Genomic DNA, 26,613 nt, shown 5'->3' with positions numbered 1-26,613 from the left:
TCTTGCCCAGATGTTACTATAAGCAGCGTTTCTTGGAAAACATCTCTAAAGCCTGTGAACACCCTGTCCTTCCCCTTGTGTTCAGCTACAATTAAAGACAATGACTTAACTTTTGGCTTCTAAAAATAATCATTATGTTCTTTTCTGTTTTGCACATTCAATTAAAAACTTTCCACTTTATAGTGTCTGTTTGACTAAAAAACCTTCGTCCAGCCAAAAAAATAATTTCCAAAACAAGGGAGCGCCTTGGACAGAATGGCTTGTCTGTGAAGATAAATGAGACCTGGCATAGGGTTTGAAAGGAAAACACGAGGAAAGGCTACAGCACTGCATGCTGAACCCACAAACAGCATAAAAATTCCCACACCTTACCTTTGTCCCAAAGAAATGAGGATTATCAACAAGATTGAGAGACTTTCGGTGTGTGTTCAGAACTTTAGTGGGAAGAGACATAGACACGGCTGAAAAGCAAAGTCACCAGAACAGAAAGAAAAAAATGGCTGTTTCAGTAACATGAAAATCAAAAACACCCACATGAAGCAGCTTGACTAGGTAAAAACAACAGAAACACCTCCAAGAGTCAAAATACAGAGGCAGTACTTCTGAGATGCTGTGCATGGAACTGAGACAAGCTCATGTTCTGAACTTTATCTCCTTGCAGGTTTGCTCTGATTTCAGCATGTCAAAGGCTCAGGGGCTACATGCTCAACTGATACCTCTTATTTGGCTTGTGACCCCAAAATCCTGCAGCCCAATGACCTGACCCTGCCAAGTGTTTTAAACATTTCAACAGGCAATGAGTGGAGAAAATGGCCTAACTGGTAAGATTTCATAATTAAAATTATAATGCTAAATGCAGGTTAATGCTCTGCTAACTTCATATGCTGAATCCATGGAGGATCAGATGATGTGGCATATGAAAGATGGCAGAAAAAACTAGCAGAAAAGCTTGGAAGTTATTAATTTACACTGAAGTTAAGGGAAGTCTTTCATGGACCAGGGTGTTGAATACTGCATATCTATATATAAAACAATGCATATGGAATCTAGTTACAAATTCAGCCAAATCTTATTTTGGTATATATCCTCCAATCAGGCTATCAGAAATGCAGAATAGTTAGACTGTGCTCCCTCCCTACTCTATTTGTTCTTACAAATTTAGAAAGTACATGTGAATATTCATGTTTTTCTTGTATTGAAACATTTCATTTCACAGCAACTTTATTAAAATTAAAATTTTGCCTGCCTTTATACAAGCAAAGACAAAACAATTAATTAACTGATTTGGGTTCTAAAATTCTATCCAACTAAGAAGCTGTAGCAGCTTCCACAACATTAATTTTGATTAAATGTTACATTTCATTGCAGGTTTTCTGCAATGAAATGGTATACATCATGACATGGGATACTGTGGGAACATGACAGCAGCAACTTTAATCATTCTTACTTGTTAAGGAATTTCTTATTTCTTCTCTATAAAGAAAGAACTAGTGACACGAGTATGTCAAAAGGTATGATTTTTAAATAGTTGAACTTACCCCTTGTAGCAGCCAAACCAGTTTTTTTAATTATTATCACTAAATAAACAACAGGGAGAAATACCTGGAACTTCTAAGCCCTTTGTCTTGGCCATTATTGACAGTATCTCTTCTGTGGAATGATTTGCACTGAACACAGGAGGTTCAGTTGTTGTCTTTGAAGTTGGAGGCAGGTATGACTTCAGGGCTGTGCTCTGCAGGACATCATTTATATACTGATCCAGCTCATCCTGGCTATCTAGTGTAACATACATAAAAAAATAAAGGTTTCTTAAAGGTAAAAAAATCACTATTTATCATCATCACTTTCTTATTCAAACACACCACTATATTATTGCTTATTTAGAAGGGCACCCAAATATGCAAAAATAGGGTAAGGAAGAGATTTTTTAAGCAAAAAAAAAAAAAATTGGAAACAAAAGAAAAAAATATTTTTGACACTGAAAACAGATTTAGAAGCTAGCTTTGCCTGTGAAAGAATCCAAAAGGGGTTTTATTTTGCTGGTAGATCATAGAACACAGCTGGACTGGATGATTGTAAAAATCTCTTCCAACCTGTATGATTCTAAGACTCTATCATCTCTTCCACACAAGCTCTTGTCCACACTGTCCTTTTCCCTCTAACCTCTTCCACACTTCCCCACCTGCTGACTCCAGACTCAGCTTTGTTGTAGCTGTTGCCAGTCAATGCCATACTACAAATGCAGGAAGAACACACATGAATTCATTCTCCAGACTGAGTTATGCATGTCCTGTACTCAGAGGGATGCACGAGAAAACCAAATGACCATCAGCTGTGCACAGAACAGACTCTGCACTGTAGGCAAACCCAGACTCTGCTGATAGAACTTGACAGAGATAAAAATACTAAGTGAAAAAACACTACTACCTTTTTCACAGAAATCTGCTGGGTAGTCTCCATATTCACTGTCAGGACTATTACAGTTGTCATGACGGTCATCAAACAGTTTTAGGTCACAATCTGGATCCAGAAAGCTCAGATATGTATGAAAAGAAGTGGTAAGAAATTCTGATAGCTTGCCTATCTTCACCCTGCAAAAGGGGAGACATGCCAAAGAGCATTAACCTCCACCATTCTGATACTGATTAATGCTCACTTAGCTTTCAACAGCTCCTCCAAAATTTATGAAACCTACTGTTCAATCCAACTTTGGCAACTATAAAGCCACAGAAACTGACACTGAAAAATAAAAAAGGAAAACAACAGTTGCACATCCAGCTGGGTACTTACTGCTCTAGGTACTAATTGATTTTAACTGTGCTATGGTAACAGGCCTAACTCAAAGCCTCATTATGCAGGATGTTGTATGTTCATATGACAAGAGACCCTGAAAAGACCTGAGCTCCAAGCATAATGCATAAGAAACTGGGGCTGAGAAGGTCCCAGGAATGTGTCTTTTCATAGAACTGGAGGCTGCTAAACCATCTGTGCTGGTTTTAGGGATAAGACTGAATGATGGAGCTATGCTTTGGATTTATGCTGGAAACAGTGCTGAAACACAGGGATGTATTAGTTACTCCTAAGCAGGGCTTACAGAGCATCCCAGCCTTTCCTGCTTCTCACCTCACCCCACCAACACAGGCTAGGGGTGCACCAGGAGCTGGGAGGGGACACAGCCAGACAGCTGACTCCCGTTGATCACAGGGACATCCATACCATAGGGTGTCATGCTCAGCATATAAAGCTGGGGGAAGAAGGATGAAGGGGAGGATGCTCAGGGATACAGAAGTTTTTCTTCCTAAGCCACAGTTACATTTGATGGAGTACAGCTTTCCTGAAGATGGCTGAACAACTGCCCATGGAAAGTGGTGAATGAATTTCCCATTTTGCTTTGCCTGCATATGTGGTTTTTGCTCTACTTACTAAACTCTCTTTATCACAACTCATGAGTTTTCTCACTTGTATTCTTCCAATTCTCTCCCCAGTCCCACTAAGGGGAGCACAGGTGAGTGGCCATGTGGGGCTGAGTTGTTGACTGGAATTAAACAATGACAAAATTTGATTGTCAAAGAGGGAAAGCAGAGAAAGAATAGGAAGGTACTGTGGCATCATATTTTACACACAGATGAATGGAACACTCCAGCTTACAAATATTACATGCAATCAATGTTTAAAACATGTCCAGTAACTGTGGAAGTAATTTACTTTTTAATAACAGAAGGGCAGCCTGATTCATGTTTCAAAGATTTCATATTTCCAAAGATTTGATGTCTGTTTTCTTTATCCATTAATGGCAGACAGAGATGGTACACTTTTTGGGAGACAGATCTTTTCCATTGCACCTGAGGCCCAGCTACCATTTGATTGCCACATAATAATTAAAGCTGAAACTTCCTTCTCTGCAGTATTCTAGTACAAAACCTGTGCACTATCACAAGGACAAAACTGAGATTTTACAGGATTTAAGTTTAAAAATCATGGAGATAATAATTTGGCTATACTGACATTACCTTGCACCTCCAAAATAACCATCTTCTAATTTTCTTATTGTGGCAAGAACTGCTGGATGAATGTCAGTACCATCATCAACTAAAAAAGAATAATGGAAGAATTGAAGCTCATCAACACATTCTCAAATTATCAAATATAAACACAGCGTATTGCTGGGTGTTGTCTACAATGTAAATCAGGCAAATTTAAAGCAGAACCCACAACTGCTATTAATACTAGCTTATTCAAAAATCCCAGACAAGCAAACAAAACACAACCCCTGAATAAGTTCTAAAGACAAACACCAACCCACTCAAGACAAGTTCCAATGGGATTTCTATGAAATTTCTTTAGACAGAATAGCATGGAGATGGTTGGTCATGGAAGCATATGAAGAGGCAGTAAAACCAAAATTAAATATTACCATGTAATCCAAATTCAGCATCCACATGAGAAAATTGAAATGTACTTCTGATGTTAGAAGTCCTGCTACTGGGATTTACCTGTCTCCTCTCAAACCAACATTCATCCTATCCTCCTGCAGTAATCTGCTTGAAACAGAAAATAAAGTTTACCAAGCATTGTGTGGGTGATGGGAAATGTCAAGGTTGGTCTCCCTGTCATCCTCCAGCAAGAAGTGAGGTAAGCCAGCTCTGTCTTGAGCATCTCCACAATCATCTGATTGTCTAGAGCCAGATAGAAGTGATGCTGGTCAGTAAACTAGAGAAGAGAAAAACACAACATAGGGGTAGTTGTTAGTGCTTTCCTTTTTTTTTTTTTTCCCGTTTCTTACCTTAAATTATTCACAAAAGCCATATGAGCTACTCCTGACCACAACACAAATGATCTGAATTAACCTAACAAGGCCTCAGACTGTGACAAAGAAATCCATGCTTGTGCAAGAGTCCATTTTCTTACGCCTGTAGACTGACCATCAAAGTAAGCTGCACGAACAAAACCTGGGCAATCACAGCCACGAAACAGAATCTTCCCAACAACCAATTACACTGACCTATGATCTGGAAGATGGAAGTACTCTAAATGTGGAAAAAAAAGCTAACAATAGTAAGAAAAACAACCAACAGGCTTAAGTGCACATTGGGGACTGGGAGCCAGTAAGTGTATGTCTCTTGGGAGCCATCTGAAAGTCAGGCAGAACACAGAAAAGCTGGCAGTTACTGAGGAAAAATGTCACATGAAACATGCAGTGGCAAAGTGCTGTTCCCACTGCAGCAGGAAGCCAAGAACCACAGTAAGAGACTACTGTGGCTACTTCAGGAGCTGGAACCAAAGAAGCTGGACAAATAATGGAAAGTATGTAAAAGCAGTCACAACAAAAGTTAAGCAAACCCATAAGCCTTGGGGAGGGTTTAGTGCATAAAGAACATGGAAGCTCAAACTGACAAAGTCCTGAGAAGTTTTTTCACAGAAGGAATCTGGAACTAGCCAAAACAATCCAAAACTCACAATTAGCTTTGGTAATTCAGGAAGAAAAAGTCCCAGAAATCCAGAAACAAGGAAACACACTGCCCATCTTTAAAAAGGAAAAGCCATTTGAAAAGTCAGGCTAATTCCAGATCGTGGAAACAAAGGAAAACAAAGACATTTTGAGACAGACAAGATAATTACAAAATGATAAAGTAAGATGGCCAAAAACCAGTCTCAACAGATTAGTCCAGTTTCCTTCTTTGGAGCAACCAGATGGTAAGTATAAGAAAATGGCTGACACCTGCTAGCTTCTGCAAAATTCAGCTCAAACTAGTGAGCTGAAAAATTCCTAGGAAGCAAAACTACTTTTAAAATTGTTCCCAGAAGGTAGTCATTAACCATTTCTTCAGAATTGCTGTATCTGAATGAAGTCAGCCTTTGCCCCCCACCTAATCAATGTTTCCACTAGAAAAGAGAATGAAATACAAATGACAAAATCACAAATTTTGTGGACACTAGTCAAGATCAACAAGATGATTAAATTGCTAACCTTAGAAAGGTGACATTAAACATTAACTCCATCCACCTCAAAAAAAAAAAAAAGTCAGTGGAAGTATGTGACTTCAAAGTACAATGGAAAATGTTATGGAGGTTTTAGGAAAACTTGGAATAAGCAGGAATTGTTACTGCGTTGCTAATGTAAAGATAAATGCCATTTTGGAATATCCTTATTTGATGGATATCCTTATTTGTATGTCCTTATTTGATACATGACAAGATTTTAGCAGGAATATTGGGTCCTACTTACATAGTAAGATGTGAGCTAAGAGGCATTTTGAAAAAAAAATCACATCTCTAAGGAATTTTTCCCTTATTTGCAAAAGTAAAAATTGCTAGAGGGAAGTTACACAACAACTAACATTTTATAAAGCTGCTTGTGATCAACTGACATGGGGAAGAATGAGAAAGGATCTACATTTCTTGCAATAAATCTGATTTTTTTGGACATTATGAAGCAGTACAGAAGCCTTCTACAGAGTCCACTGAATGCCTTCAGCTGGAGTTCAAAGACTTCATTAGTCAAACACCTGTTTAGAAGGGTGGATGCAATCTTTATCCTGCATCAGTTGTACATGCTTGGAGCAGGGGACTCCCCGGCCATCTAGTACCAACTGCTGGAATAATTCTATTGAAATAAGTGTGTTGCATTTTATTAAATATATCAATAGGAGCCATTGATTCTATGAGAATCCAAACTTTCAGCAACATTGAAAAAACGCACTAAAGAGAAAAAAACCCCAAAACATCAATTTCTCAGCACTACTACCCTTTCAACAACATAATGAAAAGATTACACCTTCGCTTCCTAGGGGTTACAGTATTTGGCACACTTATGTGGTACTAAATTTTTCATCAAAGCAATTGGTAGAAAGATATAATAAGTGATGTATTTCTGCAGAAACTCTTTCATTGATTAGAATGGTGTGAGCAGAGATCAGTAACAACTCTGTACTATTGATTCACTGTGTTCTCCTAAGCCAGAAGCCAAAGAAACCAGACTCTGTATGACTGAAAAGAGATTTATCAGCAGTTCTACCATGCTGATCATCCCATGCTCTTAAAAACCCAACAAAGTAAAGCCCATCTGCTGTTTCAGCCCTGCTCTAAGGTACAATGACAGCAGGGAAAAGCAAAGTGCTTCACTAATGATTCACCATTAAGAAAGGAGTGATTTTCCTGCCAGTTTTACATGCTTACCTGAGGGGTAAAAGCAAATATTTGATTTCTTATCACGTAGAGCTTGGAGGTGCCCAACACTCCTATGTGCCGGTGTGGTCGGCCACTTAATTTCATGTTCTTGTTCCGGCCTGGAAAGGAAAGGGAAAGAAAAGAATCTCAGCTAACATCTTCTGTGTTGTTTTCCAAAATAACCACTTTAGACAGGAAAATTTACTCCACTAATACCAGTAAGGCAGAAAACCAGTAACAGAGTGTGAGCCTACAAACTGGTTTTGTAGCAAGCAGCAATATAATAACCAGAGTCCTTCAAAGGCCTGATTAAAAATTAAAATTTTGGCTTCACTGGCCATGGATTTGGTCTTATAATTACAGTAATTGCTCAGCACCCAAAGCTTCCCCACCAAGAAGGGCAGGAGATGTGATATTACAAAAAACACGACCACCAACATAACCCAGAAATTCCAGTGTTTTCAATATAGGACCTTAAAAACTCATGCCTGCAGGCTAAATCAACACACAAGGTACATCCAAATACAACAAAAGATTTTCATCAGGCTTTAGTAAGCTTCACTTTTCTCAGTAGAGCTTGTTAGCAATGATCCACACTACAACTTTTGCACCAGCAGCCAGGAGCTGACTTGAATCTTTCTGACAAGAACCAAACAAGCATGTGCCTGAAAAAAATACTACTGTGAACATTCCCAAGGAAATAGTTGTTAAAAACAATGTATCAAATCATCCTACTCACACACCCCCACTAGAGAAAGGAAGCTATTATGGATTATAATAAAATAAATGTAAGCCTCAGCAAAGCCCTGCAAATGTTTCATTTTTTAAAAAGAACTTTGAGATGAAGAGCCAGATTCTTTCACAGAAGCAACATATAAAATTTCTCTGTGTAAAAGGCATACTTTCTAAAATTTATCTGGAGGTCCTATTACTTTGAACGATTCCAAAAAAAACTCCCTGCTAAAACAAAAAAACAAACAAAAACCACCACAATAAACAAAAGTTCACTCCATGAGCAGCCTCAGCATTATCTGTAACCAAATTGCCATGGGAACGTGCTCCAGACTGACAGTGAAGCACGATACACCTCCCCTCGTCCAGACAGCAAAGGAATCTACTAGTGCTGAGTCACCCCACCACTTCAATTTTATTTTATAGCAGCATCCACAGTTTTGAGTCATGAGTTGCTGGCATGCCTGATGAAGTAAAACTAAGTTAAATTAGGAATACATGCAACAAACTTTCCACCAAGACCCAAATAATTCCATCAAGGATTATCAAGAAGCAGTTATTAAAAGACTTAGCAACTAGAACCAGTCAGAGCTTTGGAGCATTCATTTAAGTCAATTCAGGCTCTGAGGAAAACAGAACTTGAGAGCCACTACTGAGGAACTGGAATGTATTTAAAGTCCTGTGCTTAGAAAAGCCCTAAAGGCTCCTGGCCTTGCCACAGATTCAGAGAGCTTCAGCAGTTTATCTCAGCTCCAGGTTGAAAGGAACTTGAGCAAGAACTTGACAGCCCAAAGATGCTCTGATAGCAGCACAGCTTCCCTGATTTGGAGCAGAAAACTTCCCAGACTGCCTGCTTGGAAGATAAAAATCATACTGCCCAGTTTCCAGACTCAAATGAATTCTTGAAGGAAAAATACTTGATTTTTTCCTCTCTGTTCTACCAGGCATTTTTTCAAAAACCAGTTTCTCTGTGGAAGTAGTTTCTGGAGGAAAAATGAAGAGTCGGTTTTTGTCTAACTCCAAGGGCACAGGGAAATTGGTATTTTCTCCACCATTTCTAATGAGGTAATTTTTCCACCTATTTGAGTCCCTAATTTAAGACAGAAGTTCTAAGTTGGTTAAGCTTCTTAAAAAAATACCTTGCCTGGCAGCAGAGAGGCTTCCATGTGGAAATACTTACCCAGCATTGTATAGAGGTTGCTGAGGATGCGAGCTGGCTGCACCCTGAGTGGATGGATATCAGCAATGCTCTGAACATTGATTCCACGGTCTTGCAACAGATTCTTAATTTGATTAGATTCTGCCAAAACAGTTACTGTGTAACAGAAAACAAAAACACAAGTAAAAACCAATGTTCTACTCTTTTTAACTGACTGTCTCTACTGTCACCTCTCAACAAATCCATTTAGCTAACTAAAAAGGATGAAGACCTCACTTTTTTCTTAACTTATGGATTCATGAAATCAAAAGGGATTGTAATAGGGCACCTGACAGATTTTAATTCTCTGTTTCTCAGTATTTCTTGCCATTCCTGTCCACTTTGGACAATGGTGGTGGTCAGAAGGGTCAGAAGAGTCCTCTGAGGTCTCTACTCAAACCTCCTGCTCAAAGCAGGGTCAAAGCTGAGGTTAAAGCAGGTTCTTAGGGACTTAATCAGTTGTTTCTGATTTCTTTGAGTACCACTAGTTTGGATCACACAGTCTCTTTCAGAAAAGAGTCTCTTTGAGGGCTTAGTCTCCATAGAGCAAAGGGAAAGATGACTTGAAAATCTTTGTTCTTTTAACACAGCACACTGTAACAATGCAGCCAAATGACTGGGGAACAAGTGCTGTCACTAGTGTAGCAACATATATAGAGCATATTTTGGAGGACACAAAATGGCAGAGGTAGGGAGAAAAAAAAATTCCCTAATAGAGGAATTTACAATCCAGGCCCAGAACCCATCTCTTGTCCCACTCGAGGCTTTGCCCATGATAAGTGGCTTATAGATTTGGGACTAATAATGCAGTATTCTACTTTGTATTGAGAATACTTGCCAAAGAATGCTAAAAATAAGCAAGCACTTTTATTTTTATTGGAAATTAAGCACTTCAGAATAATGAAATGCTATTCCCATGAGGCACCAACAGGGGGTAAACAAGCACCAGCCCAGGTCACAGGATCCTTGACAAAGGCTGCTCCTGATAAATGAGCTGGTTGTTCTTTCAGAGGGGTCCAAGCACCAGAAAACTCTTTAAGACCTGATCTGCTGGTGTTTGCTCTCTACTTAATTTCTGGTTTTGGCTGCTCTTGCACAAACTAAAGAGGCCACTCCCTGCAGTAGCCAAAAGGTGGTAACTCTGGCTGTCTCACCTCTGTGTACAGGGATGCTCCTCACTCAGTGCTCTCTGGTTCCTCTGAAAAGGGGCTACATGAAATCCAATTAACCTGATCTATCTTCTGTCAGTCCTGCTTCTTCTCTCTAGAAGCTGCCAAGATTTTCCTTTTCACTACAAGATTAAGTTTGCCACTCTCCAATTCCAGACAAGTCTTAAAATTTTAACTTTTTTTTTTTTTTAAGTGCCTTAAACCTGATCTTTCCTCCTGGCAAAAGGCAGCTAGGCAAACAAACTCTTTCTCCTTCTCACAGCGTCACCAAACCATCTATGTCCCATGTAAAAAAAAATCCACATTATTTTTAAACACATCTTTCATCTCTCCTGTACACAGGGACTTTGCCACCACATGATTCAATTAACACTCAATGTTCACAGAAATTGCCTCACCTTGTACCACAACATCAGGTTTAAATCCTGTGGAAAATCTCCTGTTTAAGGGATCAATTTCCCCTGCAGCAAGAAATCCCTAGAACAAATGCAAAAGAAAGAAAAAAGTAAGGAAACAAACAGAATTTAAGCAAAAGGCTTCTGACATATAGAATAAATCCTAACCAATTTTCATACTTTTTCAGAACAGCAGGACTTAAAGCCTGATTTACGTACCCTGTCCACAAAGTAGCACATTCAATAAAAACAATGGCTGCAATATTTTTTTAACAATAAGAAAATGGTTTCGACACAATCTTCATTCAGAATTTCTATTTCAGAGTTACAGCAACTGACATAATCTTACCAGGAAAGTGATTTATTTTTTGTAGCTCCACTGAGATATTTGTGCTTCTTTTAACTAGTCTGACTTTAATGTGTCTGACTAGTAGATTCATCATGCCATAGAACTAGGAATAGCCTAGTAAAGCTGAAATGGCCCAAAATCCTGGCTCTGGAACAGCCAGGTCAGGGCATACTCCTCTAGTCTAACCATATTCCAGACCATGTGACAACTTACTCAGCTTGATTAGAAACAATTAGACAATTGCTTAGCTATATTTAAAAAAAAATAAAAGGTCCTGAAAGCTTACAGTCAGCTTTCATGGTTCATGTACATGTTTCTACTGGAAAACACACTGTCCTCTACCTGTCAACCACACTGTACTTAAAGCCCAAGCCATCTCAAACAAAATTAAATACAAGTTTATCTACTATACAAGGAGTAATTACCTCTGCTAACAGGCAGCTCAGGACATACAATGATTGGCCCCAAAGATGAGGCAACTTTCCCACTGGGACACGATCCACCGAGTGAGGATTTTCATATTCCTCATCCACCTGAAAACAAATACATAAGCAAGAAAAATGACCCTAAAGTTGCCAAGAACAATCAATAACATATAAGTACTTGCAGACATATAGTCTAACATCAACCCTTTCAACTGCCTTTACTACTGACATAGAGATGTAGTGGTTTCACTTCTAAGGCTATGCATTTTCGGGGACAAGAACTATACTTCCTTTTTGTGCCTCTTCCCACCCTTCAAAGCTGGAGGATGAATGGGGACTGTGCATGCAATTATAGCTTTGGTATTAGCTCTTCCACTTTCTTCTCACCATGCCTTTGCTGCCTTCCCTCTGGGCTGAGCATAAGTAACTGGGTGTCTGCTTTCCAACCCCTTCCAAGATGACACTTTAAATTCACTGATGTCTACCCAGCTTTCTGAAGCAAAGCTGCTTTCCAATATTAAGATTATTCCACCTTTCCTGCATTAGCAAGGATGGTCAATAGAAAAATTGGGAGTAGACGTACTAATTTAGAAAAACTGCCTTAGTTTTGCACTATACAGATCTATTGAGGGCAGGGCAAAAACCTTCCCAGATTCCATCTTCAGGCAGCCATTTCATATTTCTCTTATAGACAGACAAAATCTACCCTGTTGATGTGGCATGTTTTTCAGATCATTATCATTATATCAAAATTCACAAGAAGGCTCTGGACTCTTACACGCTTGTTCCCACTAGGAAGGCAATTCAGTTTCCACCTCAGATCTGCGAGCAAGGCATCAGCTGTCGGCTGAGCAACTCAGACCAACCCAGGAGGCTCCACACCCTTAGTGAGTGAGGGCTGAGAAGTCTGGAGTGGGAGAAGAAGTTGGCAGGGAGGGATACAAAGGCAAATAGCATGGAAGAGCACATAAGCTCATCTGAATTTCTCTGTCACAATGGGAGAATGAGATAAATAGTAACAGCAAAGGTGGGGGAAAAGAAAATACCCAAACCAAAATCCCAGCCCAAACCCTAATCCATTTGAAACCTATCTCCCATACATGCTCTGGAAAAGGGCAGCACAAGCAATCAATAGACTAGACAGATAGGACAGTCTATACTTTATTTCTTCTTTGAGCTTCAGTTCCTCAGCTAGTATCAACACTTCTTAAATATATATCTTGCTCTAAGGATGTTAAATTTTAGACCTGCTGTGATATTTCCACAGACAATCAAATTTACAAGTGAAAAATGTGACAATTTGGAAGCCTAAAGTTTACTATTTCTCAGTAGGAGCTGTGAGAAGTCTCTTACTTTTTGAAATAATGCACAATAGTCTTTTTTATTGTTGGTTTAGATTCAACAGACACAGAAAAACTGTAAGACTGACATTCCTCTTGCTCTCTGCATTTTGCATACTGAAGTGGACGCTGCATTTTCACAATACCTTTTCTGGAGGGACTGCATACAGTTCAGGCATTAGCACTAATCCATTCTTCTCTCTAATAAGTATTCCTTCCAGAGCCTCTCTGTACTCTTGTACCTGGAATTATTTTTTAAAAAGAGTGAGAATTCACATTATAGTCAGCAAAACTGAAACAATAAAGCACTTTTGAATGGTACTTTTTTACTGAAAGTTAATATATTTAAAAAAGAAAAAAAGGGGTGGAATCATGACTTGCTGATGGAAGAACAGGGTTCAAATTATCAGAGACTGTTCCAGCATCTCAGTGTTATCAACAACACAAACACTTGTCTTCAAACTGTAACACACTGCTGCAGTACAAAACTTCCAATATATTCCTACTGAGAAGTGTGGCAGGTCTAGCGCTGGCCGTATGCCAGTACACCCATTAGAATATACCTACTCATTTCCTGCTGTGAGATAGGATTAGGAGGAAGGCAAAGCAGGCTCAAAACTTTAAAAGGGTATAAAGAAAATGTTATTAACAGTAACTAAAAGAAAGAATAAAAAGAATCAGAATAAAACCTTTAGAACACTTCTCCCCCCCTACATCCTTTTTTTTCCCCATTAACAATGTACAGAAACAATTCAACCCATTTATCACTTCTGGAAGAGTCTTTTTTCAGTTCACTTAGGGAGAGGAGTCCCTCTTGTCAACTTAAGGAGACTTCTCCACAAGAAAACAGTTCTCTTGTGGCTTTGAATTTCCACGAATACCAGACGCCCAGAAATCTGCAGTCGCAAAGTCCCTCCCATTTTTCATGGCTTTTCCAACAGCTGTTCCAACAGCTGTGTTTATGGGCCATGTCAGCTTATGGGGTATTATTTTAGGGATGAGCTGTTCAAGAGCAAAGGTTCTCTTTATTTATCTCTGAGATCATCTTCACCTTCATCTCTGAGAACAGAAGTCTTCTTCTTCTTTACCTGGTGCAAAGGTTCTTCACCACTCTTCTCTCTCTGTTCAAACTTCTCATGGGATCACAGCTACTTCAGCATTTGCTTACTTTAGCATAGAGGCCTTTGCTCATATCTACAGTTTGAACACTCTATCTCCCCATACTTTCAACGAGTTACAAGGAAAAAGAATCTGATGCATCAATTGCATTCTTTTCTGTAGCTTTACAAGAGGATTTCAGCCCCAAAAGAGGGGAGATCAAAGCATCGCCTCATCCCTCCCACCTGGGACTTGACTCTTTCTTCAGTGACCTTGGTGTCTTCATGTTGGTCCTCTACATGTTCTCACTCTGTCCTTTTCTCTCATCTGAGGGAAGACTTAAAGTCTGCTAGTTCCACCTGTGCACTGAAAGAGTTAAAATCTCGCCTGGGGCCTGCAGATGGTGACTCGGTAGCTTGTGGCCAGAGCTATGGCCGGACTGGGGTGGGGAGCAGCAAGGATCTCAGCAGCCAGGCCAGGGCTCAGCTGAGATGGGGGCCAAGCTGGCATTGCTACCTGCTCTCAGGCCGAAGGAAAAAGCTTCCTGGGATTTTTTAGTCTTTAACATGTGTATTCACAGAGGCGTGTCGAGCTTTCTCGGTGATTTAACAGATTGGCAGTTCTCAAGCTAATTACTAATCAGTCTTTTGTCAGACAGAGAGGAAACTGCTAGCAGCTTCTCTTAGAAAGTCACTTCCATGAGTGGCTCCAATGCAAAACCAGCACAAGAAGTCACTGGAACAGATCTTACAAGGAATTTTCAATGGATGACAGTGCAGTGACACAGACATCAGGCTGCAAGTATTTGTCAGAGTGTATAAATTGTTAGCTGTATGCCATGAACATTTGTCTGTGGCTTACTGAATTCCGCTTTGCAGGACTGGGATATCAGTTTCTATCAACTGATTTGATTAAAATTTTGTCACATGGAAAGGTTAAAATAGATTTAAATGTTTAAAAATATCTAAGTTCACTGATGAGCAAATCCTCTTATTCTTGTTACATTAGACAACATACTAGGAATAGGAATAGAAGACTGGTAAGGACATGTAATACATTTTCTTATTACCAGATTCTTAGTTTGTTCCATTTATTAACAATCCATTCCAAGTTTTTACTTACAGGGAAACTTTTCAAGCACTACCAGCACCTACCTCAAAAATCCTTTTTTCTGTTATTCCCGAGTAAAGTGGATCACTCAAAGTAAGGTACCCACAGGTTCACATACACTGACATTTTCAGTATCCTGTCCCACTCCACTTTTTTTGTGTCCTCAGGGTGCTTATTTTTCTAGCAAAACCATTTGTTTGCAGCAGCAACTGGGGACTAGACACTCAGCTGAGTGTCTCAGTGACTCATTCAACTATGTTTAAACAGTGGAGACTGGGAGCAATTGCCCTGACCATGCCCTAGAACAGTCCATCTGCACAGCAAAAAAAAAACCAAAAACAACCAGGTACATACTGTCCCAGATATCTCAACTAAGGTCTAGAGGCTGCTTCAGGAAGTGGTATTTTATTGGCAGGACTGAAGTTACAGTAAACTTTCTGATTTTGCCCCTCATGAAATAATGCCATTTCTTTCTTCATCAGACTACTTTTACTGTGTTCAGGAAAATATTTTATGTGTCTAATGTTAGGAAGAATTTCAGTTGTTTTGCAACAACTGATACAGAAAGAGGGCTTTTTGGTCTGAAATTCTCTGAATAGTTTCTGATGACATTTCAATTTTTAAAGGAGCTCAGCAATTTCCTATCCCTCTGCATACCACGCAATTTTAAATCACATAAATTTTAAATTTCTTTCAAGCTACCAATCTGCAGAAGTTCTGGTATGAATGTCCTGGTTACTTGCTGCTCTTTAAATCACCAGTACTCCCCAGGTGCCACCATAACCTTTGGAGGGCTACAATCAGTTTAGTTCTACTGAACACTGGATGTCTGGCACAGTAATGGCATGAAGTGACTTAGGGAACTAGTGAAAATGAAATTGCCCCACATAAACTAATCCCAAATCTCTCTGAATGTACAAAAAGACTGAAAGTACTACATATCTTGGTCCCAGCAGCCAAGCCAGAGAGGTTAAGGAAAAAGAAGCTTGCCTCATCCTAAAGTAAATGTGAAAGGGGCACCAAGGTTGGTGATAAGACAAAACCAGGCAAATAAACTCTGTTTAGCCCAGTTTTACCACCCCAGCTAACAGAGGCATTCCCCCTGGTAGGGAGAGGGCAACCAGGCCCCAGTGTGCACAACCCTGCTGCCTCTACCACGTCCCCATGAACTCCCCAGGAAGGTGAAACTCGCTGAAGACTATTCCACTCTGCTAATGGTGTATCTAAATAATACCCAAAACAAACATGGAACAAAGTTACAAAATACTGTGGATAAATGGTTTTGCAATTTAAAAGCAATCCTCACCTGGATTTTGTCGTCATTAAATATTCCATCAATTAGGAAGTAGGTCCAGAATACTGGCCACTCACATTCAATATTCTCAAAGAGCTTGAGCTCAGCAGGATCATAGTGCAGCCTGCTTGGATCCTAAAAAATTCAACCACACTCATTTAACCATAGTGCAAAATTAGTCACTTATATTCCAATCATGATGGCAGCCAATTTTATACAAATTATAACATAGAAACGAATAAACCCACCAGAAAGAGCTTCCATGCAGTCTCTTGACTTCTTTGTCACATTCACTCTCAAACTCATTTAATGGTTCTCTAGACAAATCCATCCTTCCTAGTCTCAGGATCTAAGTGTCTCCCAAATGATTGAGGCTCTGCCTCAGTTCAAAGATATTTTGGGATGTTTCACAGATACCACTTCATCAGACACCATAAGCATATCTAAGGGTTAATTTTTTACAGAATTATGAATTAAATTCTGTCCTTAATAACTGTTTTTTAAACCCTTAGCCTCCCTCAAATATGTGTCCTTTCCAGGGTGGATACCTGGATTACCCCCAAATCCACTAAGATGTCTTAGCAGTGATGGTGATCTTCACCCCTTCATGTAAATAAAATAAAATATAAAATAAAATAAAATAAAATATAAAAATAAAATAAAATAAAATATAAAAATAAAATAAAATATAAAAATAAAATAAAATAAAAAAATAAAATAAAATATAAAAATAAAATAAAATATAAAAATAAAATAAAATAAAATAAAATAAAATAAAATAAAAATAAATTTAAAAAAAAATGTCTGTAAAGAAGAGATAAAATTCTTCCCATGTGCTTACTGAAAACATACATCATAAATATACATCAAAAGTACCTCTCTGGGTGTTTTGTAACCATCTCGGAGAAAGCGACAGCAGCCATAGCGGCCCTGTAAAAACAGACAACATTGTAGAAAATTTCCCATACACTTCCTCCTCACAGACTAATATCAGCATAAAGGTGTGTGCTGAGTTTTATGGGTCTCTTAGGGATCTTCCTCCCTCTCTTCATGCACAGATGAACCAACCTGGCAACCCTTGTTTAATTAGGATTTTTGGTTTAGCAAGAGGTTCTGTTTCTCTCTTTGGAAAACAAAAGTAAAGTAAATCCTTACCTGCAATTTGGATATGATTTCACTCTTGGTTACATTCACAAGGTTTACATCCTCCACTGCAAAAGCTGGGTAAGAAATAATAGACAGAAGGCCAGCATCTATCTCCTTTGACGTGGATGCCCTTGGCAACATGGAGTACAAAATAGACTGAGCAAAACAAGAAAAGGAGAGAGGGATGTAAAACAATTTGCCTACTTCAAAAACTATGGCAAATGCAAATGAGACTACACTATTTCCAAACTGACAGAGAAGTCTGCACAGTTATTTTTAGATGAGTTAGAATGAGAACGCTTCACCCTATTCAGTTTCACATGATCTACCAGAAAGAGGATGAGCAGCATAGCCTGCAGCCATCCTTATTATTTTACATTCTTGACTTAGGTAATCCACATTTCATTTAAAAACAAAGGGGAGAGGGTGTTTAGGTTTTCCCCTAGTAAAGCAAAGAGCAGACTAATTTTTACCTGACAGTGTTCCACTTCATCAGGAAGAACATGAATCACTGATTTGTGTCCTCCGTGAGCTCCAAAAAGATCTAGTTCATCAATTGCTTCCAAAGCAGCCTTCAAAGAAAGCCAAACCACAACTCAAAATCAATAAATACCTTTTAAACCAAGTGTGTACTCTAGCACCTGTATTTAATCTCTGAAAGAAATTACATAAGACAGCAGTTTAGCCCACTGACACTTTTTTCATCTTTAAAGGGAAGCTTGGCAATATTTTAGGAAAAGTAAGTATTTCTGGTTTTCAACTAGCAGGACAGAGGACTGATGTACTGGTGATCTTTCCTATAATTTAAAGGCAATGCAAAAAAAAATGGGAGCTGGGTTTCCAGAGAGATATCATCTAAACACTGACGTACTTAAAAAAAAATGCTTGTCCTGCCCTATATTTCAAAATAGCCTCCTGTATCAGTATGGGGCAAGACCAGCAGTCTCTCCCTCTTGCATTGCACACAAAATCTACCAAATCCTGCTGAAAGGCAAATACACCTTTAACCTTAATGATGTTTGTCTTCTGTCTGTCCCTCAGACACCATGTAATGAGGTAGTTGTCAATTACACATTTACATTTATGGCCTTCTGAGCTACATTTAGTATCTCTGTGACCTTGTTCTATGAGGGAACCAGAAACATCCACTTTCTTTTAAGTATATCTTCATTTATTTTTCTCTTTAAACTACTTGCAGAAAATTTCTTAAACTGATATTCTGCTGTTTTTTTTAATTTACATTTGACTTGGTCTTATCATGACAATACATATGACACTAAGGCTGAAGAATTAAGGAGGAGGGAAAGAAAACAAGAGGCCACTCTATAAGATTGCATCTCACTGAATCTGTCAGATTCATGGTTCAATTAATCTGGTACCCTTCTTGCAATCCCTGGAACAACTGTGTTGAGGTCCTTCAATGAGAGCCATTATCTCAAAAATTTTGCACTAAAAAATACTCACACCTAAACAAAAGTTCTTATACAATCAGCTAACTATTGCAGTGGCCAAGAAGACCATACAAAGGAAGCCATCAGGTTTGTCAGAGCCCTTGAGCATAACACAGCAGCCATGAAGGAGGTGTCAGGGAGACATTCTCACTTTGGCCATTCCTACGGAGCTTGCGTTTAGTTCAGGGATTCCTTGGTTTGTCTTATCACCACGTTCCCAAATTCCATAATCCTGCAACAATATCAAGGAAAAAATGGCATGATTATATACAAAAGCAATGTTTTGCCCCTGTCCCACAACAAATCCCCACCCCTACATTAAATTAGTTTATTATTTCCCTTAAAAAAAAAAAAAAGAAAGAAAAAGGGGCTCCAAGTCTCCAAAGAGACCCTCCTCATGTTTGAAAAGAAGCACATAAAAATACACCCCAGCAGGATCATGTGTCCAGTCACAAATCACTACCTTCACAGAACACACAAAGCCCTTTATCCCTCCTCTGCATGCTTCTCCCTATGTCCCTTCAACATGGTTTGCTAACAACCTGCCTTTTCTAGAAAGGCCCACAAGACTTACCATTGAGATCAGGAAATATTACTAATTATCAATAAAAGCCCCTATTATTACGATAGAGCAAGTATACCTCACCCACGCAGCAGTAAATCCTCCACAGCCCTCCCAACATCTCTAAAGATGCTGCTTGCACTGTAAAGTACTGACAGGTTCTGATATCTTCTTGTGATAAAAACAAGTCCCTATTTTACTTCTCCAGCAATAAATAATTTTCCACCCACACTTGAGCAGGGTTCAGATAATTTACATATAAATAACTACTTACAGCAACTTTGTAGGCAGCTTCTATGTAAAAAACAAGATTCTGGATAAAGGTAACTTCATCAAGGGTGAAGATAATACGTAGCCCTGATCAAAAGAAGGAAAGAGAATAATTATATTGTATCAGAACTGCAATAGCTAGTCTCCAGTGAGTTTCCTTATTTTGTTTGTTTGCTACCAACCCCTGCCCACTGAATCAAAGGAAAAACTCATACTGATTTCCAAAGGTCAGGCAGCAAGCCTCAATACTTGATACTAACAAAATACTTCAAACCCCACCAATACAGACTGTTTCAAAGACCAACCAAAAACCAACCAAAGACCAACCAAAACTCTGAGAGTGATACTCAGACCATAAAAAGCAGAGGCACCTGAGCCAGCTCTGGCTCTCCAGAACAGTGCATACCAGTTCCTGCAGCTCCCCAGCCCTCTGCCTGCTCAGTGGTCTACCTAGGAACCTTCAAGACAACCAGGTGCCTGCTCTGCAGGGATCAACTGCAAGGGGCTTCAAGGACAGAAAAAGATGTAAGGAAACAAATCCTTATCCTTACAGGAGGGGTATGATTAAGAAGAATATAAGACAAAACAGCACCAGTAAGAGAAGAAACACTGATGGCACAAGTGCACCTAATTTGATATTGCCACTTTCTGAAAAAATATGGTTGTCCATCTACCAAGTCTTTAAACATGAGACTTAGAGCTCTGACATGATTCTAAATATCTCATGTATTTGATGCCTTGATTAAGGGCATAGACACTGCCAATTACTATATACATGAAATTCCACATAAGGCATATCTCTTTTCCACAGAAACATGACTTGATTCTGAATAATAATTATGTAATGACCTTTGAAGCTGGTTACTACTATTTCTTTCCTTTTAAAATAAAAGCTGGAATAGAAAAGGCTGCAAAAAAAGGCAAAAATATCTTCTGTTTACCTGATGCAGTCATCTGTGCCAAGAAAAGCAGGTAGAGGGAAGTTGCATCTACTTGTAAATGCCCCCACTGGTCGTCCCCAACCACCGTGGCACAAGTTGCAGAGTTATACTTGGCATGGAGGCAGTCTTTGGTACTCTGAGTGCGTTTGAACTTCTCTACCTTATCTACCTAAAAAACACCACAAATCTCAAATCTGAAACATTTTGGAAGAAATTCTCCAAACTATTTCAAAATTAACAGCTTTTCTTAGGTGAGGAGAATCTTGAGGTCTTAATCCTGTTACCACACTCACTTTTGATTGATCAGAGGGCTTAAACACAACTCTGACTTTAGACTCCAATTAAATCCACATCTCTACAGGAAAGAATACAATTAAATCACCTTGTTGAGTTCAAATCTAAACTACAGGCATCCATCTTGGTGAAAATCAGTTTGCAAAGGCAAAACTCTGACTTGCTACAAGCACAGTCTCAAAACATTACTTGGACAAGTAGAAGCAAGGTCAGTGTTTTGCTCAAGAGTTTTAAGAAGACTCCCCACACCACCATCGGCACACACACAAAATAACTCGCTCCACAGAAGACACAAGAACTACACACCTCAATGAAATGCTTTATAAATACAACATCTACTAATTCAACTCAATCCAATGGCATTACCTGTCTCATCATGCACTGCAAGAGTCCCCGCATCAGCTTCACAACATTCTGCAGGAACAAAACAGACCAGTGACACTTTCAGCCTCATCAGCTCTTACAAACAACATTCAAAAGTGGCAAAGTTCACACCCTCTACTAATGTCCTGCCAAAGTAAAAAAGAATGTGTATTTGCCAAAAATGTTTTGCATGCTTTTTTTTTTTTAAATACACTGATCAGATTTCATTCCTTCATCCCTATCTAGAAGTCTTTTCCCAAAGGTCCTTTGTAAACAGTGGAACAACTCTCCATAGTCCTTCTATCTAGCTAAAGGAAGTAAGAAAAATGCTATCTCTTGTAAGAATATTAATACTAACAATAACTTTTTTGAATGACAGATCTAGGGAACACTGGTAGGTGATGCCAAGACATTGACATGGCTGCAAAACCTGCAGAGTTTCTTCCACTCTTTATACAGCACAGCAAAAATCAAGTGACTCATAGAGAAAGGGCCATAAGTGTGAATGTAGAGAAGTGCAAGACTGTGCATTAAATAATTAACCCTACCTTTTCACCCCAAAAATATAGCCTCAAAATATGATCATGCAAACTGAGTCAAGGTTATTGTGTCACCATGGACCTCCCTGGTTCAAGTAGGACATACCAGCAAAAAATTTACCCAGTGACTCCAAAACAACAGCAGGACACCAACAGTCCCTCACTTCACATTTAACCCACATCTGTTTACATTCTCATTTCTGATACTCACATTCCCAGGTGCAGGTTTTAGTATTTAACTGTGTGAGTTATGTCCCCTTCCAATTCTCCAGCACAGATCTCATCAGTCTAGAGATTGATACCTCCTCTGCTATGATCAAACATGCCTACACACCATGTACAACCTCTGTGCACATTCCAAAGACTTCTACTTTAAATAGCATGCTTCTCGTTATGGGGAAGAATGGTGTAGCAGATAAATTGCTGCAAGATCCAAGCAGCCTAGGCCTGATTTTCTGCACCATAACACATCACATAAAGGACCTCAAGGTTTAATCAGAGAGAGCCTTGTAAATTGGGGCACAAAACCTTTCAGAAGCCTAATTTTCAACAATCAGCCAACCCACAGAAGTTTCACTTCTACATATTTTTGTTTTGTTCGTAGTCAAATTCACATGTTAGCCTCTCTGCCATCCAGTTCTTCAAATCCTCCTTGCCAGAAAGTTGCCAGGGATACTGCACACCACACACTGCATGGATGTTGCTGTCTTTGGAACACGTACTCCAAGCTGGGAAAACCCCGCCAGATTCCAGACACAGCAGCAGTGCGAATGCACTCTCCAAAAACACAACAGTAAGAAAACCCAAACAGTGGAACCGGTTTATGCTGAGCCTTGACGCACCTGCTCAAGCTCATAGGCTTTGGCTTTATCCTCATCCCGGTCCGCGTTCTTCCGATACGCCATCCCCAGCCCCCACACGGCCAGGATGCTGTAGATGTTGTCCCGTACCCAGGCATCCTTATGGTCGGCCCCGGCTGAAAGCAGCCCCGTCACTGGGTTCTAACCACGGCAGAAGGAATAAAGAACACACAAACATTATCACCTCAAGTCCCATCTGCTATGAAGCATCACTTCTTTCTGTATGAAAGGGTAACAAACTAAAGATGATTTCATGCTAAGTGCACACTGCGGCCGCTCGTGATTTCTCAACAGAAGTGAGATCCCATCCTTCTTTCCCAAACTCACACAAGTGAAATGCAAAATTAATTTGAACACTTCAGGTTATAAAGTTTACAGCATCCAGCTGGGCATCTTCATCCACTCAGGATTAGTAGCTAAGTCACTAAGTGAAATTCAGAATACATCAAGGAAATGGAAATTTAAATTTTACATACTTATGAGGAAAAGAAGGTACTGAGTTAACGCCAGAAATTGAGTGTGGGATATATGCTCCTCTATGTAACTGGTCTGTGACATAATCTTTACAAAGTAAAAAAAACACTAGTGATCTTCTAGGAGATTAAAAAAGTATTTCTATACATCTGCCCACTGGGTTTATGACAGCTATAAGAATGTAAAACCTTTTTTATATCCTTCTTTGGAAAATGTACAGGAAAAAAATGTGAAAGTATTGAAAAGCAGCACTGTCTGAAAAGCAGAGCATCCCAAATGCTCCAATAAATTTTTCATTGCATCATTAATTCCCATCACTTCACTATCCTTAATTTTTTAATTTCTTGACTGTACATTCTTGAATAAAAAAAAAATTGGACAAAGGCAAAAGGTCAATAGAACTTTCAATCAAATCAAGCCTTTACAGAAAATTTCAGTAAATGAAAACCAGTTGGTAAGGCTGGTGTGACAAGGGGTAAAGATTACAAAAGACTACTTTCACAAAAGTAAAATTTAAAAGGATACATCCACCAATTTTTCATTTGTCCCATACACTGATTCACTCAACTCATTGTTTTTTAAAAAGCTGGTTTGAGGGGGAGCGGATTTAGTTACAATTTCCTGGTCTCTGCATGTGAGCAGCACATGGGTGACAGCCTGACAGACATGACCTGGCACAGTCAGCCCGATTGTTATGGTTTCATACAGCAATGCTTAGTGACTCCCTCAGAGTAGAAATGAAGTTCTACTGCAACAGCCCTGCCTCAGCAAGGTCTTCACAAACCAAGTGACAGCTGAAGGACCCCTACTGACCTGTCTGATGGCGAAAGTAGCATATATGAATGCAAACAACTTAAAAAACTTCTCTTTGATCTTGAAAAGCCAAACAAGGAGTAACAGAAGTCCCAGTTCAGCACTGTGCCCACATGACAAAACCCAGGGTCTCAAAAGGCAGATCACATACTCCCAACATTCCTAGAGGACACTTTATTTCCCTCCCTCCAATGCAGGACAGCAAATGTCTACTCACCTGCAGCCCTGCCTTGACAGAGATCACTCTGCTGTCTGAGATATGCTCATTTTGGTTTATTTTCCCCTGCTCTCCATGCTAGCTGGCTGCCAGTTGAAAAATAAAAATGTCTCTGTGTACCAAAATGGAATCCCAGAGAAATGGCCCATCCAAGACTTTAAAAGACTATTCAGCTCCCATGGAGGGACTTGTCTAGCTCAAGAGGTTGTATTAAACACATCCATGGGTAGCTATCACCATTTTACCACCTTTGACTCCTCTACAAGTTGGTCCCTGCTTTTGGGGTGCACTGGGGCTGGCTCTCATGAACTGACAACACATTAATGTCTTTCCTCATGCACATTCAAAATGTTAGCAGAACAATTTAATACACAAATTAATATTTTAAGTGGCTTTGTTTCAGCTTTTTTAGAAGTGTTTTCTCTTAAAAAACACAATTACTTTCTTCTGTTATCTGCTAACACCATATGAAAACTACAATGTTTACAAGGTGCTAAAGAACCCACAGGAACATTGAATGCACTTAATCCCCCTGATGTCAAAAGGATTTTAGCTTAGCTAGTACTTCAAGCATTCCATCTACGCAGTGATGGTTAATCAGACTAGCAGGTCTCATCCTGCAAATCACACTGCTCAGAAGATCCACCGAGTGAAGAATTTTATCAGCACCATGGGCTGCCAGGTGAGAGCACTGCAACAGAAAGCTGATTACTGGACTAAGACTTTAAACTGTTGTATCATGCCCAAACCTATTTTTAAATCTATCCATCAATCTGGAGAGAAAAAGTCCCCCCAACAACCCAAACAAAAAACATACCAGTTCCTACAGGGCAGCAAGTGTCAATAATAACTTCAGCAGGACAGGCACAAAACCAGTGGGGTTGTAACAAGAGCAGCAAAGCAAATAATTTAGCATCTTCCTGAAAGATGCAAATTAAACAGACTGTCTCATTGATCTGTGAGGTGAAAACTGAGGTAGCTCTAGAAAAGCTTGTAGATTTGCTAGTGAAACCAGATGTAACATGATGTGAGTGAGTCTTGGGGATGGTCCTGTGCAGGACCAGGAGCTGGACTAGATGAATCTTGTGAGTCCCTTCCAATGTGATTCCATAACACAGCTGGGGTTACCCATAAAGGTATGAGCTTTCCTTATCAGGTCCATATGCTTTTCACTTATAGTACCATAGCAATACTTAGAATGTATATAGATGTTAAGTTTTACTATTTCCTAATCTTAAGAGTCACACTTTTTTTCTTACGTCATTCAATTTAACAGATGTAATAAGCAGACGAACATCTTTCTAGTGGTGCTTTTCAATGGCTGCTCTGCTTCAGCACCAAAGCATGCCTCTGACCCCTGTCCCTTGGGGTACATGCAACAGATGGCAGACCCCCCACAGACAGGAGCCAGTAGTCTGGTCTTATCCTCCTTTCATAACCTTTAACAGGATGGTAACTATCACTGTGTATGCTACAGGGATTGACAAGGACAATGCAACATCTGCAGAACAGGAAAAGAAACCTACTGACCTGATCCTGCAAGATGCCACAGAGAAAACTGTCAGCCCTGAACAGGTTAAGTTGAACCTGTTCTTTGAACACATCTGCCTGGTAGCATAAATATCCTGCATTAAAAATTGCCTCTAAAATCACATTGATCTAGAGTGATTGGAATGAGCACAAGATCAATTGCTGCTACTGAAAAACCTAGCTTCTGGTGTATTAAACACCTGATCAAAGCCCAATATTTGTGCACGCTCTGTGCTGCCCTTGCTGCACCCCACAGAGGTGAGCGTGTCACTGCCCCCTGTCAGAGCACAGCAGCTGATGTGCCAAGGCTGCACTCCCTCAGCTGTGCATGTCAGGTGCAGGGTCACAGTCACGCATAAGCCCTGCTGAGCAGCGGCACCTCAGAAGCATTTCAAACACCTTCTGGTTCTTCTGCCAGGCTGCTCCTTGGCTAAAACTCACTTCCCTGGCTCCTGGCTTCTTCCTGGGAGGCACTAAGAAGGTACCAGCAGCAGTCAAGCAGCAGCATCCAAGCCCATCCAGCCACAGACTTTCTGTTCCCAAAAAAGACACAGCTGCATGTGTCTCAAAGACAACTTTCCTAACTTGCCCAAGCACTCCATCTCTTCACTTGGTTGAACACAACATTTTCAAACTATTGCAGTGAAAAAAACAGAAAGACTATAAATAAATATATTTTAAAAATCTAGAAATGTGCCTTGAGCATTTCTCTGGGTCGTCTTGAGATCCCACTGATCCTCTGCCTTGCTGCTAGCCTGTGAATTGCTTTCCACACAAAGAAGAAAACTTATCTCCTCTCCCCGCCTCTGAATTCTCCCAGACACTGAGCCCTTAGTGGAAAAGGCACAGTCATGAACATTCATCCTATTGCTTTAA

The 26,613-nt window shown here is 39.6% G+C and overlaps 1 protein-coding gene across 1 annotated transcript in view; it reads right to left on the bottom strand.

The window, feature by feature from the left end:
- The window catches only part of PHKA2 (phosphorylase kinase regulatory subunit alpha 2), a 46,167-nt gene that overhangs the window by 18,025 nt on the left and 1,529 nt on the right, over positions 1 to 26,613 (bottom strand). Inside the window, exons 2-20 of the mRNA XM_084201483.1 lie at positions 22,686 to 22,844; positions 21,308 to 21,355; positions 20,648 to 20,816; positions 19,711 to 19,793; positions 19,026 to 19,106; positions 17,897 to 17,995; positions 17,433 to 17,579; positions 17,154 to 17,207; positions 16,290 to 16,412; positions 12,922 to 13,017; positions 11,436 to 11,543; positions 10,665 to 10,743; positions 9,080 to 9,214; positions 7,177 to 7,286; positions 4,566 to 4,710; positions 4,011 to 4,089; positions 2,428 to 2,591; positions 1,603 to 1,776; positions 373 to 461 (exon numbers count right to left, since the gene is read on the bottom strand). Coding sequence (XP_084057609.1) covers positions 373 to 461; positions 1,603 to 1,776; positions 2,428 to 2,591; positions 4,011 to 4,089; positions 4,566 to 4,710; positions 7,177 to 7,286; positions 9,080 to 9,214; positions 10,665 to 10,743; positions 11,436 to 11,543; positions 12,922 to 13,017; positions 16,290 to 16,412; positions 17,154 to 17,207; positions 17,433 to 17,579; positions 17,897 to 17,995; positions 19,026 to 19,106; positions 19,711 to 19,793; positions 20,648 to 20,816; positions 21,308 to 21,355; positions 22,686 to 22,844 — 2,142 coding nt within the window. The remainder of the gene's footprint in view (positions 1 to 372; positions 462 to 1,602; positions 1,777 to 2,427; positions 2,592 to 4,010; positions 4,090 to 4,565; positions 4,711 to 7,176; positions 7,287 to 9,079; positions 9,215 to 10,664; positions 10,744 to 11,435; positions 11,544 to 12,921; positions 13,018 to 16,289; positions 16,413 to 17,153; positions 17,208 to 17,432; positions 17,580 to 17,896; positions 17,996 to 19,025; positions 19,107 to 19,710; positions 19,794 to 20,647; positions 20,817 to 21,307; positions 21,356 to 22,685; positions 22,845 to 26,613) is intronic.

Source organism: Fringilla coelebs (assembly GCF_963513975.1).
Source record: "Fringilla coelebs genome assembly, chromosome: 2".
Taxonomy (NCBI): domain Eukaryota; kingdom Metazoa; phylum Chordata; class Aves; order Passeriformes; family Fringillidae; genus Fringilla; species Fringilla coelebs.
The sequence above is the reverse complement of the archived record's forward strand: the minus strand, read 5'-3'. Positions and strand labels throughout refer to the sequence as shown.